General features: G+C 42.2%; 1 protein-coding gene across 1 annotated transcript; it reads right to left on the reverse strand.

The window, feature by feature from the left end:
• Positions 1-38: 38 nt before the first annotated feature.
• timm13 (translocase of inner mitochondrial membrane 13 homolog (yeast)) lies at positions 39-5371 on the reverse strand. The gene is made up of 3 exons (XM_085348109.1): positions 5136-5371; positions 3427-3495; positions 39-1070 (listed from the first exon to the last, which is right to left on the reverse strand). The coding sequence occupies exons 1-3, from the start codon at positions 5253-5255 to the stop codon at positions 972-974; spliced, it is 288 nt and encodes a 95-aa protein (XP_085204235.1). The 5' UTR covers positions 5256-5371; the 3' UTR covers positions 39-971.
• Positions 5372-16298: the final 10927 nt, after the last annotated feature.

Genomic DNA, 16298 nt, shown 5'->3' on the forward strand with positions numbered 1-16298 from the left:
GGTGGATATTTTTGATCAGAAACGAGAGAACACCTGATTGATTAATTTATTATTTTTTCTTGGGGGGAAAAAAAATCACTGATTGCAAATGATGTTCACAGCTTTTCTGGCTCCTCACACAAACTCAGGTTCCCAGACATCTAACAAACCGCACACACACGAAGCTGAGAAAGGTGCAGTACCCCGTCAGGGCGAGGGAGACCCCGCTGGAACAAACCCACTACTGTGGAGGGCAGCAGATAGAGTGACAACCAGAAAACACGTCAGACAAAACAGTGTTGTTCTCCAGGCGTACTTTGATATAGGTCTGTTTGGAGGCTTGGAAATGTCAAATTCATGCTGGTGAAAACACCAAAACGCTTCGATTCTTCCTGATGATTTTTAAGCACTTTTTTCCTTTAAGGCTCCAGGAAATATTTAATCTCTAAGCACAATCACCCGGCAAAGAATGTGAAGCAGTGTTTAAAGGAGAGTCTGCAGTGACTGGGAGACGTTTACTGTTATTGGTATTACAGGCAGAAGCATTCGATGGGCAGGGAGATGAGTCACAGGAAGTAAGCTGGGCCTATTGAGCCAAACTGCACCTGGAGTCCTTATAGCAGCACAGCAGGCTCCGCCTCCTGCCACAGCATCAGCAAACACTTTAAAACACATTCACACCTAAGCAGGTAATTTAGTGTTTCCAATCAGCATGGCAAGAACCCGCAGAAGATGACTGATTATATTTCTAACGTAAAACACACAATCGATTTAACATTGGTAGTGAACTGTTCCTCAGAGCAAAATAAAAACTGTCCACAGAGACACCGTTATGGCTGCAGTCCACAGGCTGTGCTCTGCCTGTCAGAGGTACTGTGACAGATGTTGCGCCGCTGCGTGGCAAAGTCGTGCACGGCGCGGGCCCTCCTGCAGAGCACTGCATCGGCCCTCGCTGTGTGCAGCAGCCTGAAGAAGGGAAAGATGAAGAGAGTTCACATGCGAGCTCTTTCTCGCTGCAGTCTGGAGTTGTATGTTCGGGACACGGTGTTCCAGGCGTCCATATAGCGGTCCATACACATGGCGATACACTTCTGTTAGGGACAAAGCAAAAAGAGTCCAGAGAAATAAACCACTCGTGGTCTACAAAGACTTTAACCGATTTAAAACTGTGATTAATACAAAAAATGTTTCTGATGCACTCCTCTATCTATCTATCTATAGATAGATAGATATATTAGGGGTGCAACGATATTCGTATCGATATTGAACCGTTCGATACAGTGCTTTCGGTTCGGTACGCATATGTATCGAACAATACAAAATTTTTAATTTATTTTATAAACTTTCCTTCTGATGATGCTGTCTGTGTTGAGCGCTCAGTGAATCTGCACTCGACTGCTCCGCCTAGGCTGGACAGTGCAGCCTAGGCAGAGCAGTCGAGTGCAGATTCACTGAGCGCAGGGCAAGCTAGCGAGACAGAAGCTAAGCTCTCCTTGCAACATGGCAAATTGAACCTCCCCCACCCTCATTCAGATCTGGCCTTTGGAATTATTTTGGTCTTCATGTGACGTATGACCCTGAAGGTAAGCGCGTCATGGACTGAAGTAAAACAGTATGTTGGATGTGCCACGCAATGCTCAATTACATGGGTGGGAGCTAGTGTGTTAGCGCAGTTAGCTCGTTAACGTGTTGACGCTGTCCAGCCCCACGCACGGGGCGATCCGCGGTAGCTCGTTAACGGAGATTTGCCGTGTTGTGGCGTTAACGTCATTTCAGATTAACGCTGACAGCACTAGTGGGAACACAACGAATATGACTGCACATTTACTCCGACATCATCCTAGTGCAAAGACAAGTGGAAGCAGACAAAAACAACAAGCAGCATGCTACACACTGTACCCGTTTAGACAGCCGTTAGCACAGGATTCTCCTTATGGGGACCTGATATGTTTAATATGCTGCTGAGAATATAGCCCAGAAGAAGCGTATAGTAGAGCTTTTATTTTGAAAGAGCCATTTCTCTGTAATAAACTCTCTTTTCCAAAGATGAGTGATTCCTCAATCAGATACAGGGCTTGCAATATCGCTAGCCCGACGTCCCGGAGCTAGCGATTTTTCCAGTCGGGCTACCAAAATCTATCTCTGCCCTGCCCGTCGGGCTATTGTAGGAAAAATATATGTCAATGCTTTTGCATTCTTTCAGAAATGTAGCTGGGTAATTATGTCATTGGCATCGGTGAGCCACTGTCAATATGTGACATATTGAAATCGCGTTTGAATTTGCGCTTGTTTTTTTGCTTTCACTTTGCAATCGTGCGAACTGTGTATAGAGAGCGACAGCACTGATCTGTGAGTGACGATCATTTGTGCACCAATTCCTCTGACATCGTCTTATTAATCGTTAGCTTACTATGCAAACATGACAATTGAAATCTCCCGCAGCTTAAACATGTGAGAGGTTGATCGCGCAGAGAATCGCTGAGCTTATGTGAGTCCGTGTGTAAAAGTAGCAGTATATATATTTTAGTTCTGCTGAGCCAAATAAGACAGGTCGGGGTGAAGAAGTGACAGCCAAAGAAAAGCTTACCACAAAACGGAGAAGTTATGACAAATCAGACTATAAGGCAAAAAGAAAGTGCAGCTTTATGGTTTCATGGACAAAAGAATTTCTGTGGCTGCAATATGACGAGCTAAATAACCAGGGCTGCACATAAGTGGTCCGCAGGTGCGCATTCGCTGTCAAAATAAAAAACGCGCACAAGATAAGAAGTTGCAACGCGTGTTTGCGTACATAAGCTTTTCAGAAGGACAGACATTTGTTTAGAACTCTTAAAGATGCCGAAGAAGCTCGTTTAAGCAATTACTTTGGTGTTCCTCCACCTCCAAAGAAATGTCAGAAGGAGTCCGAACCACAAAAGAAGCGCGTATTCTCGGACAAGTAGTTGGTGGAGGTGAGCTGGCTTCAAACAAATGATGAACGCACAGAGATGTGGTGCGGAATGTGCCGTGAAAATTTAATAAATGACAAATTAAAAAGGCATGAACATTTTTTTTGTATCGAAAAAATATCGAACCGAACCGTGAATTTTGTGTATCGTTGCACCCCTAATATATATATATATATATATGCATGCAAGGAGCATTTCTGCAGAGAGATAGACCAACCCAGATCAACTCTAACCTGGAAACGAGACACTGATGAAGACTCAGGAGTGGATACATGTTGGTCCACCTTATCCTACGATAAACCTGATATATTATTCTACAAGATGATGCAGTACCTCAGCAGCACCTTATGTTTTTGCGCTTGCCCCACTCAAAAGCACCTGTCAGGTAAGCCTTAGAGCCCTGCAGCACTTTTTTTATGCCCTCCTGCTTTCTTAAAACGTGATCACTTCTTTGCTCTGGGCAGCAGGGCATCACTGAAGCGACTCAGCCAGTGCATACCTGCTCAGAGTTGTCCAGTGTGCTTCCAGGCTTGCCTATGCACTTCTTGAAGCATTTATCGGTCATTCTCTGAAATAGAAACAGTGTTTTATTAGCATTTACTACTCTGACAGCAGCAGCGCAGAATATTTGCATGACTTTTAAAAAAAACAGATATGTATTAACCCTCTGATGCATGAATTATGAAAGCCTTGGTCAAGATTTTTTTCTTAAGTGCTTTTATTCTTCTCAGGACATGAAAAAAAATGTTCAACTCTTTTTTTCCCAAAAATATGTTTTTTTATAAAGTTATAAACTTGTCCACTCCAGTGGACTACATGCGCCTGAGCACTTAGCATGAAATACTGTGAATTTACTATAAAAATTAATTACCTTGTGTTCTATTGTAAATATACAAACACTTGTTTGCTTGTATCCTTTGAAAAACATCTCAGCAATTTTTTTGGAACTTTCAACTCATAAGGCCCCAATGTTTAGACGTAAATAACAAAACCAATCAACAGTCCTAGCTGTGAATCCTACACCTGAATATGGCAAACTATCTCCAACAAGAGAAACATTTTTGAGTCTACACAGTTCTATAACGATGCAGGACAGTATTACCAAGCCCTTAGTAGCATGCTGGAAGAAAACACAAACTGACATCTTAGTCTCTGCATCTCCAAACACTTCTGTGTTCATCACACCTAGGCTGTCCGTAGTTCCTATGTCTCTGTTCTGCTCTGGCAGCCACTCTCATCATCACTGGACTTATCACTGAACTCCTCATCACTGCACTCATCAATGAAATCATCATCACTGGAGCTGGATGGAATTTCCTGGACTATTCTGTACGCTGCCTTATTCTTTGCTGCATTTGAAGTCTACAAAATATGATAAAATAATTATTATAGTAACTCAAACTACAGCTGATCTGCACAGAAATATATATTTTAAATGAGTAGCTTATAAATGTAACAATTATATGCTTACTAAAACAGTCCCAAAAAACAGTGAGACAATTTATGACTTATGTTAAAAAAATATAGTGGGTAATGCATGATGTCCACTACAGTGGACACATGGTTAATCGTAGTTTTCTACATATTAGACATAACAATTTCTTATTCCAAACAGATAATATCCTTCCCTAGATGTTACTGCATATCATCATATTTTTTTTACCTGTTGGGCTCTTTTAGCATAGAAGGATTGACAGGATATGCCAGCAGTGGTCGGCAGGGGTGACAGTTTGTCTGCCATCTTTGATTCAGAGGAAATTTACTTGCAGTTGCACTAACTGAACACTGAATTGACCTCAATGGAGCATGGCAGCAGAGAGCACTCTAAAGGCTAATATGCAGTTCCACCATAGAAACCAATGCATTAAAGAGATATGTACGTTTTAGTAGCTGTCCACTCCAGTGACCACTATGCATCAGATGGTTAAAAGACCCTCCAACGTTGTGGCTCAAAGGGATCTTTTTGTGTCGGCAGCATTTCAGTGCTGGCTCGTGTGTTTATATGAGCCATGTATTTACATGCTGGCAGGATCCATCAACCTTATTGAAGTTATTGCGGGCTAAAAAATAAAACAGTCTTACACACAGAACGAAAAACGAAGCTACTGTAAAGCTGTGTAGCTCTGACCCGTGAGGATAAAAGCACTCAGCACTTCTTTGAGCCTCAATGTGCGCTTGCTAGCTTAGCAGCCGTGTTCATTGATCTACCTGCAGCAGCTCCTGAGCGTTAGCCACCGCGATCTGGACCTTGACCTGCTCCATGATGGTACCGGTGTCCATTTTCCCGCCGGACCCTCCTGCTGAGAAGTCTGAACCAAAGCCGTCCATTTCCGCCTCAGTCGTGTTCTTCAAACTCACCTTTGCGGAGCTTCTTCCAATACACGTGCAAACAGCCGCTGCTAGCCTTAGCCGGCGTTAGTTTCCGATGCCCTTGACAGAAGCTGTGCTTGTTGCGTCATTTCCGTGTAAGCCACTCGGTTTCATGGGAAATGTAGTTTCCCCCCCCAACATAAGCTGTACTGCTACAAGTAGCATTTCTCCTACAGATCAGTACTACTATGTATATTTACATTTGAACATTTAAAAACGGTGTTTTTGTGGGACCATGTGGGACATGTTGGCAATACAGGGAGGTACTGTGCGGGTTTGCATGTAAAGGCCAAATAAATGGCATTTAAAAGCAACTGTCTTGCTAAGTAAATAAAATAAGGATGAAGCGGATCTGAACTTTATGTCCTGTTATTTCTCCTGTCTGTTAATCATCATTAGATTTCATCATCTATGCAATGTTTACTGAGCCAACGTTAGCATTTTTCTAGCCAATTAAGAGACACGTGTAGTGTCACTTTACGCCACATTTTTCCTTGTGTGAAACTAATGAAATTATCCAGAGGAAAAAAAAACGATATAAACTGCGGCTAAATTTTCTGTTGGATAATTTGATTCAAAATCTGCAAAGCGTGTAACGTTTAGGTGGCTTTCCCCCCTATTGGTTTCAGAGTTAGCGCATTAGAGTGTTGGGCATAAAAATCCAGACTTTAACGCATCCCTGGCTGAATGATGGTCTCTTATACTGATGCTTCACAGAGGTTTTATTGGAAATGTTTTTATTGAAACATTCAGTGAAGACACCGTAAGAGCTAGGAGCAAAACAAAACCAGCAATATTAATACCATAAGATCAAAGGAAACAAATTTCTCCTGCTCACATATAGCATATACATCAAATTTACATCACTCAATTCATTGTATCACCTCACTAACTTACCACTACACATCAGAATCAGAATCAGAATGGGTTTATTGCCAGATGTTGAGGTTTACAACATTAGGAAATTGCTGCGGTGCTTCAGTGCAGACAATAAGAATTAAAGTGCTATGTAGAAAGAAAGATATGTGCATGAGATATACATGAGATATATACATGAGAATAAGAATTATGAGTGCTACGCAGAAAGATATATACATGAGTGCAGGTGGTGATCAGTGCCAGACATGAAATGATGCAGTGACACAGCGTAGGGTCATGTGTTAGTGGCGGGGACAGTCATGTGGTTATTGTTCATGTGTCCAACAGCAGAGGGGAAGAAACTGTTCCTGTGGCGAGAGGTTCTGGTGCGAATGGACCGGAGCCTCCTGCCTGAGGGGAGCAGGTCAAGTTCAAGGTTAACAATATAAACTCTATTAAACGACATTTTGATTGCATTTAACTTATTCCGTTAAAGGAAACATTAACAAACCTTGTGCCACTGTCAGCCAGGTACTAATTGGCAAAGTAAACGTACATATTTTTCACTTTAAGGCACACTATTTTACCATATCCTAAAAGAAACGTTACTAACAGCCCTTTAACGGTTTTGTGCCAGTTTCCTGTTTCAAAATAAAAGCATGGATTTCAAAATAAAACCGAAGTGCCTTTCAAACAAACGTAAAAATATTTACCAAATTTAAAGGTCATTTACACTCCCACCAAATCATGAGTGTTTTAACAAAAGGGAGAACTATAACACGAATGAATTTTAAAAACAAATGACCTTAACCACAAGGCCTTTTACATAACGAAAACAAAGAATTATCCATGCATGAGCCTGCAGGTAATGTCCACAAGTCTTCATACAATAAAGGGTATAGTCGTTGTCTTAGACAGCCTCTAAAAGCAAGATCAGTTTCTGAATGGGCCGTTCAACAATGGATGGCTTGCCAGAACATTGACCCTCCCTTTTCATTTTCTGGTCTCCAAGACGAATCTTAACTTTCCTCACAAGCCCATCTTTATCAGCGACTGTTTCTTCAACTCTGGCTAATCTCCACTCGTTCCGTGGCAGATCATCCATCCTTTCGATAACTATGTCACCAACTTTCAGATTCCTTCTAGAAATATGCCAACGTTGTCTAGTGGCAATATTAGAGAGATACTCTCTTCTCCAGCGGTTCCAGAATTGCTCTGTTAGATACTGGATATGACACCATCTCTTACGAGCATACATGTCTTCTCTGATGAACGTCCCGGGAGGTGGTAAGGCTCCAGTGGGTTTCATAGTGAGTAGGTGATTAGGAGTCAGCGGTTCTGGACCATTTGGATCATTCAGGTTATCCACAGTGAGTGGACGGCTGTTCACAATAGACATTGCTTCGTAAAACAATGTCCTCAAACAGGCATCATCTAATCTTCCAGGTGAGAGTGAAAGAGTGGACCGAAGTACATTTCTTACTGTTCTGATCTGTCTCTCCCAGACACCTCCAACATGGCTTGAATGGGGAGCATTCATAATGAAGTCGCACTGCCTCTCAGCCAAGAATGCAGTCAGACGATTGACATCCATCTGTTTCAGCGCATTATACATTTCATTCTTAGCTCCAACAAAATTGCTTCCTTGGTCACATCTTATTTGTCGTACTGCTCCTCTTATGGAAACAAAACATCGGAGGCCATTAATGAAGGCATCTGCTGACATATCATTCACCATTTCAATGTGAATTGCTCTACAACAAAGGCATGTGAAAAGCAGACCATAACGCTTATTCACCTTACGCCCTTGCTTTGTAAAAAATGGCCCAAAACAGTCCATTCCGCAATAAGTGAAAGGTGGAGATGGATCCACCCGCTCAGATGGCAGGTCTGCCATTCGCTGCTCTTCCACTGATCCCCTGAGTTTCCTGCATTTGACACACTGATGCACATAAGATGCAACAGCTCTGTTCATTCCTGGGATCCAGTATCCATTTGATCTGATCTCGTTGATGGTTATACCCCTTCCTTGGTGTTTAACCTGTTCATGATGATGAGCTATTATCATCCTCGTTATGTGGTGGTCCTTTGGAATGATCATTGGATGTTTCTGAGAGGCAGGGAGAGATGCATTTTTCAGTCTTCCTCCCACCTTGAGGATTCCATCTTTGTCAAGAAAGGCATCCAATCGAAACAGTTTACTCTGCCGTGAAAGTTGTAAGCCATTACTAAGTAGCTGGATCTCATCTCGATACACTCGTCTCTGTAAATCTCTTATAATGATGCGCTGTGCAACCTCTCGCTCCTGAACTGTGCTGTGGCTTGTTGACTTGTCACTCTTGGTTCGGCGAAGAAGTCGCGCAACAGCTTGTTTGACCTTACACCATGAAGAAAACTTTGACAAGCGGTCTGAAAGAGTCACTTGTTCTGCAGACTCCAAATTTAGTGCTTGAACCCTTTTAACTTCAGGGTCCCCAACTGGGATTTCTGGGATTACCTCTACCTCTGGTGATACCTCTTTCTCCCATAAGAACTTGGGTCCAGTAAACCAGTTCGATGTCAGAAGCTTGCTTGCATTAGAACCTCTCAAAGCAAGGTCTGCAGGATTCTTGTCAGTAGAAACATATCGCCACTGCTGAGGAGTTGTACTGAGATGTATTTTCTGAATCCTATTTGATACAAATGTGTGGAAGCGACGTGTCTCGTTGTTAATGTACCCCAGTACAACCTTGGAGTCTGTCCAGAAGTATTCATCAATCCCTGAAATTCCCAGTTCTTCCTTTAGAGTATTGCTTGCTGCAACTGATACAACAGCAGCAGTCAGTTCTAACCTGGGGATGGTCACAGCTTTGATTGGAGCAACTCTGGACTTTGCCATAATCAGAGCACAATGAACAGTTCCATTTCCCTTCACATGTCTCAAATATGAGCACTGGCCATAACCATACGTGCTTGCATCAGAGAAGTGATGTAGCTCTCTCTTTGTGACCTTTCCAAAGTCAGCTGGTACATAGCATCGGGGTATGGTGATTTTATCCAAATTTGCCAGATCACTCTTCCAGGATCTCCAGACTGGTTGCAGTTTACTGATGAGTGGGTCATCCCAACCTGTACCATGCCTACACATTTCTTGAAGAACCCTTTTCCCAGTTAGCAGGAAAGGAGCAATAAGCCCAAGTGGATCATAAAGAGAGGCAACAGTGGATAGTATACCACGCCTGGTTTCTGGTTGGTCCTTCAAACGGGCATGAAACCTGAAACTGTCTGACTCAATGTGCCAGTGGATTCCTAAGGCTCTTTCCAGTGATGAATCACTAAAGGCAAGATCAAGAGCCTTTACTTCAGTGGCACGCTCAGATGGTGCTATACTCTCAAGCACCTTCGCATTGTTACACACAAATTTGTGTAGTCGCAGACCACCCATAGCACAGAGCCTTCGGGCTTCTTTTGCAAGCTGAATAGCCTCATCTACATCTGCTATGCTTGTGACACCATCATCCACATAGAAGTCCCTCATAATGAATTGGGAGCCCAGAGGAAACATGCTCTCGTTCTCCTTAGCGAGATGTTTCAACCCATAGTTGGCACATCCCGGTGAAGATGCAGCACCGAAAAGGTGAACTTTCATACGGAATTCCTGTGGCTCCACACTGAAGTTCCCATCCTTCCACCACAGGAAACGTAGGTAGTCTCTATCCGCTTCGCGCACATGAAACTGATGAAACATCCTTTCGATGTCGCACATCAGAGCAACATGGTTCTGTCGAAATCTGATAAGAACACCAGTTAGAGTATTTGTCAAATCTGGGCCCGACAGGAGATGATCATTTAGGCAAGTTCCCTTGTACTTAGCCGAGCAATCAAAAACCACTCTGAGCTTCTCTGGTTTTTTGGAATGATAAACTCCGTGGTGTGGAATATACCATGTTTCACCTTCCTTCTCTTCACAGAGAACTTCTTCAGCATCATTGTTTTTAATTACCTCATTCAAAAACGTTACGTAGTGAGTCTTGTAGTTCTTGTTGTTCAGCAGCTTTCGTTTGAGATGGTTGAGCCGGATGATAGCTAACTGCTTGTTGTTGGGAAGGTAGGGTCTCTCTTTAAAAGGGAGAGGCATCTCATAGTGACCATGGGCGTTCATGTAAATGCTTTCCTTTAGCATATTGAGGAAGGGGATGTCATCTTGAGACACTGTTCTGTTGTCCTTGCTGATGTCCTTAAAGTCAGACTCAAGTACTTTAATGGCATCGGATGGCGTCACTGGAGGAAGCTCTTTGACAGTTACTCTATGGCATATGTTGGCGACAGGAGGAGATTCAAGGTGAGGTGGTGAGCAGCCTATGATGCTCCATCCTAGGTCTGTGCGGACTGCATAAGGCTCATTATCTCTTCCTAGGATGACCTGTCTTGGTGCTAGTGCCTGTGAGCAGTTATAACCTATTAGAAGACCAACTTCACAGTCTAAATGTGGCGGAATATCATCTGCTATTGCTTTGAGATGATTCCAATGCCTCGCCGTTTCACTGGTAGGAATGTGCCTTCGATTCACTGGTATGCAGTCTTTGGTATAGGCAGGAGGGAGATCAATGTGATTTGTGGAGGTATAGCCACGCACTCTGAGACCTGAGACTCTTTCACTGTGTGTTACTGTGTCCTTTCCGATCATGGTGGTTAGCTTTAGCCTTACAGGATAGGTCTTGGTTGTCAAGCTACGACTAACATCTTCATCAATAAACACAGTGTCACTCTGGGTGTCAAGCAGAGCATAGACAAGCCTTTCTATTCCTGGGTTGTTGGAAGAGGAAACCCAGACTGGCAAAATCATGGATGTAGTCGTAGATGTGTGCTCAGTCTCTGTATTGAGAGACAATGTCGTAACTGCTTCGTCTGTATTCTGATTAGAGGCTAACACAGCATTCATGTTGGAATATCTGTCGTCATGAAGGCAAGTTGGGTGTCGTCCCTTACAGATATCACATAAGTGTCTGTGGCGGCAGTCTTTAACATTATGGCCTGGTTTCAGACAACCATAGCAGAGTTTGTTTTCCCTTACATACTTTCTTTTCTCTTCCAGAGGCGTTCCTTTAAACTCTGGACAACTATGTAGGCGGTGTTTGTTATCATGACAGAATGTACAAGGGGGCTTTAAGCTTGTCTTGGATGGTACATTCTTCTCATTCTCTGTAAGTGTCTGTGTATGAAGAACAGTAGATTTATTTTTCCTTTCTTTCAGATGATGTTTCTCTGCAGGTAAGTCTGATAAACGTAATGCATGGAGGGAAGTTACTGGGTTACAGGCAATCTCTGCTTCTAATGACATGAAGTTGACAAAGTCCTGAAAGGCTGGAAATTCCTGTCTGTCCTTCATAAACTGGGTCACCTTGCGGTTCCACCTTGAAGCTGCCCACTCAGGTAACTTTTGGACCAGCTTTTGGTTCTCTTCACAGTCATTCAGAATGTCCAGCCCTTTAATATGAGGCATGGCTTGCTGACATGCATGTAGGAAGTCGGCGAATGCTCTGAGTTGTTCTGCATCCTTTGAGTGGATCTTTGGCCAGCTAGCTAGTTTTTCTCTGAAAGCTCTCTGCAAGACGAATGGTTGACCGTACCTGCTATTAAGGCGATCCCATGCATCCTTATACGCTTCATCATCCTCCCTGTAAAAGATACCATCAAGTGTCTTTCGTGCTGGACCTCCCACATATCTTCTCAAGTAATGCAGTTTGTCAGCTGAACATATGTTCCTTTTATCTATGAGGGATATGAATGAAGATTTCCATTCAATGAACTGGATTGGGTCGCCGGTGAATACAGGTGGCTCTGGCATTGGAAGTCTGTTCATGGCTATGCTGTCTTGTACTGCTTGAGCTAAGTGGGACACATCTGTCTGTGGAGGTGAAGCTGGAAATCTTATGAGATGCTGAACTGGAGCCAGAGACACAGCTTGATGTGGGTGCATATGTTCCTGGTTCCTTAGTTTGCTGTTAGCAGAGCACAAGCTGCCCTCCTGCATTACATCTTGGTTGTAAATTGACAATCTTGCTCGTGCTGCTCTTATATCCTTTTCAGCCCTTAGTCTTTCTAGTTCATGTTTTTGAGCTTCAAGATCCCTTTTCTGTTGCTCTACTAAGAGCTGGATCCTTTCCTTTTGTTTTCCTTCCGCCAATAACAACTCATATTCTGCTTCCTTTGCTGCTAATTCTGCTGCAGCATCTGCTCTTTTTACTGCGACAATGGAGTCTATAGTGTGTTGACTTGGAGGTGAAACCGTGGATCCATATATGGAATGAGCATAGTCTCTGTTAAGGAGCTCACGAAGGCGTTCTTTGACTGCTTCACTATCATAGTCTTCGTCTATGCCTGATATTCTTTCATATGCAATTTTAATAATGTCCTTTGTTACGGCCTCACATGCATCAACACGACGTCTCGTTTCACTGGATGGTGTGAGGTGATCTCTGATTTGTACATAAATGTCCGTAATATCATTCATGCATTTCTCTAAGATATCAATGAGAGCTGCGATTTCACTTTCTGGAATGTCTAGCTTTAGCTGATTTCTTGCCTTACGTGCCTGGATCTTCCATTGATCATAAAGGTGCATGAGCCGCTTCTCCCTTTTGTATGCCTCCTCTCTCTGAAATGTAAGCATCTTCTCCGTGGGATTTCTTGGGCGATCAGATCTGCGAAGTTCCTCATCCTTGCTTGCTTGACAGATGTCTTTTATTTGATCTGAGCCTTCTGCTTCTGCAGTTAATATCTGAGATGCTTCCATTTTGAGCGAGTGTCACATTTAGACCATCACAATGAATCCCTCTTCTTTCATCATAGACTTTGGCAGTCAGGTGAAACTCGTGAGGCTGAAGCTCTTACTGTAGCATCCCTGGCTGAATGATGGTCTCTTATACTGATGCTTCACAGAGGTTTTATTGGAAATGTTTTTATTGAAACATTCAGTGAAGACACCGTAAGAGCTAGGAGCAAAACAAAACCAGCAATATTAATACCATAAGATCAAAGGAAACAAATTTCTCCTGCTCACATATAGCATATACATCAAATTTACATCACTCAATTCATTGTATCACCTCACTAACTTACCACTACACATAAAGGTCAAGTTCAAGGTTAACAATATAAACTCTATTAAACGACATTTTGATTGCATGTAACTTATTCCGTTAAAGGAAACATTAACAAACCTTGTGCCACTGTCAGCCAGGTACTAATTGGCAAAGTAAACGTACATATTTTTCACTTTAAGGCACACTATTTTACCATATCCTAAAAGAAACGTTACTAACAGCCCTTTAACGGTTTTGTGCCAGTTTCCTGTTTCAAAATAAAAGCATGGATTTCAAAATAAAACCGAAGTGCCTTTCAAACAAACGTAAAAATATTTACCAAATTTTTTCAGCCTGATATTTTTATTAAAGTTTTTGCATCGACTTTTACAAAAGACAAATTGAACAATATGCCGTTTTCTTTTTAAAGAACATAAAGCAATATAAGACATACACTCCCACCTCATAATTATAGCAGTACCAGTGGGTGTACAAACAGAAAAAGGAAAAAATCCAATCTAATAATACTAGTAACAAACCCTAGGGTACAAGACAACAGTTCCTGAGTGTACAAGGGAGATGTGGAGAGTATCCAAAACCCCCACCTCCACACAGACACATAAAAACCAAAACACACAAACAAACAAAAAAAACAACAAAAAAACAACAAAAAAACAAAACCCACACATGATAAATGGTCAACTTAGTTATAGGGATAAATCAATTCTGTTAGAGAAAAGAAATATGTATAAAGTAGTTAAATAAATACCATCATAGAACGCAGGCACAATAGAATCCATATACTTAAACTTAGGCCTCTTACTTGAACATAAGATAAGAAAAAATAAAATATGATAGAGTCTGAGCTGGCTAATTGGGAGCATTGCGAGACCGCAAAGTCTGAACATGATCAAAAAAGGGTTGCCAGGTCTTAAAAAATTTGGCCGTAGACCCGCGCAGGGTGAATTTAATCTTTTCGAGTTTGCTAAAATGCAGAACGTCTCTGATCCAGATTTCCCAGGATGGGGCAGAAGGGGACTTCCAACATAGCAATATTCTGCGTCTTGCCAATAAGGTGAGAAATGCGACCAGATCCGCTTGAGGCGTCGGCAAGGCAACTGAATCAGGAAGAACCCCAAACAAAGCAGTTAAGGGCACCGGTTGGAGGGTTAGCTGGATGATCTTAGATAAAATCAAGAAAATATTAATCCAGTATTGTTTGAGGGATGAACATGACCAAAACATATGCATTAAAGAGGCAGGTGTTTGATGACAACGGTCGCAGTCAGGGCTAAGATTGGGGTATATTTGAGCTAGTCTGGCCTTAGTCCAATGTACACGGTGCAGAATCTTACATTGAATCAGCCCATGTTTGGCACAGAATGAGGAGCCATGGACCCGGTAAAGAATTTTATCCCAAGAGTCATCCTGAATCACACACCCCAGATCCTGCTCCCATGCCAATTTAATAGCCGAGATTGAAGAGTTGCCAAAGGAACATATTCTCCCATACAAACAGGAGATCAGGCCCTGTAATGAGGGCGGAGGCAATAGAAGGTTATCAAAGTCATGATAAGAAGGTCTAGATGGGAACTGAGAGGATTTCTCCTTAACAAAACTCCGGATTTGTAAATAGCGAAAAAAGTGACTTTTTGGAAGGCCAAATTTCAATGAGAGCTGTTCAAAGGAGGCAAATGTATTCTGAATGTACAGATCAGAAAAAGACCTGATACCCAAAGAGGCCCACAAATAAAAAGCACCATCAGCTAACGAAGGCTGAAAAGAGGGATTTTTCAAGATGGGTGATTGAAGGGGAAAAAAGGTCAACTTAAAATAACGACGAAATTGATACCATATTTTCAAGGTAACTTTGACAATAGAGTTATTATAAGAGCCTGTACTCGAAGGCTGCTTTTGGGCATAAATCATATTTACCAAATTTAAAGGCATTTACACAAAGTGCGGCACATTGTCTCAATATGCGTGACAGGAGCGCAAGGGGTAAAAAATGCGGTGCAGTCCAACATGAAGAAGGGCATCTGGTCACCCCTACGATTAGCACGTGATCCACCTTAACAAAAGTGCTTTTGTTTGCCACACGGTGGAGCTGTTCTCCGCTAAATACTCCCTCGAGTTTGACTAAGTTCAGTTAGTGTGCTGTAAACAGTTACATGTGTCGATACATGTTTGTGACTGTTCATGAAGCAGATGCTCTTTGTGCAGATCAACACCATGTGAGGTCAACTTTCCTGTCACTGCACATAATAAGACTTTAATCTGTAACGAGGCTGATTTTCCTCTACTGAAATTAATTTTGTATTCATTTATTTTCCACCCATAAGTCATAATTTTTATTTATTTTATTATTAACTAAAAATAATAATATAAAATATTTAATGCACCCCTTAAATTTAGATTGAGATTTATTTAAAATAGTTACACACGGACATCCTTTGAAAGGAGCAGTCACTCTTTAAATTGTAGTCCGAGCACAAGTTTTCCTGATTCTCTGTGTGTTACTTTGATCAGGATACACTTTATCCTTCTAATGACTAAACTGCATTTCTCTTCCATCTATGGATGGGCTGTCACTCTAAAAGGAGGGACAATTCTGTCAAATCTACTTGTTTAAAGATAACATCATTTTCAATAAATGTTAGGACTAAACATGTCAGCTGTCTTGGATAAGCGGGTCATGAGCCAAAACATTTACTACAGGCTAAAATAAATGAAAAGCCAGAGTCGCCTACAGGAATAGAAAGTCAGAAGGAGCTCTGTGCTGTTTGCGTTGGGGCCCAGGGTTAAGGATGGCCTCTCCAAGGACCCCCAGCTTTATGTTTCAGACTCGATGACCTCACTAAGAAGACCACCTGCCTTGAGCGAACAAATAAGTGGTACAGTGTAGGCAACAATGGAGTGGCGGTTACTGTCATCTAAACAGACGCTCACTGAGTGGTTTATTGCACTGTCGGGGGTGTTGATGAACAATCGTAGGGGGTCTGATTAGTGTTGCGCCTGCCCAACAGTAATTAATGACCAGTCATACAAAGCTTGGAACAACACACACACACACACACAC

Source organism: Diplotaxodon limnothrissa, linkage group LG23 (assembly GCF_057381915.1).
Source record: "Diplotaxodon limnothrissa isolate DT_005_m linkage group LG23, D_limnothrissa_male_GT1.1, whole genome shotgun sequence".
In the NCBI taxonomy this organism is placed as follows: domain Eukaryota; kingdom Metazoa; phylum Chordata; class Actinopteri; order Cichliformes; family Cichlidae; genus Diplotaxodon; species Diplotaxodon limnothrissa.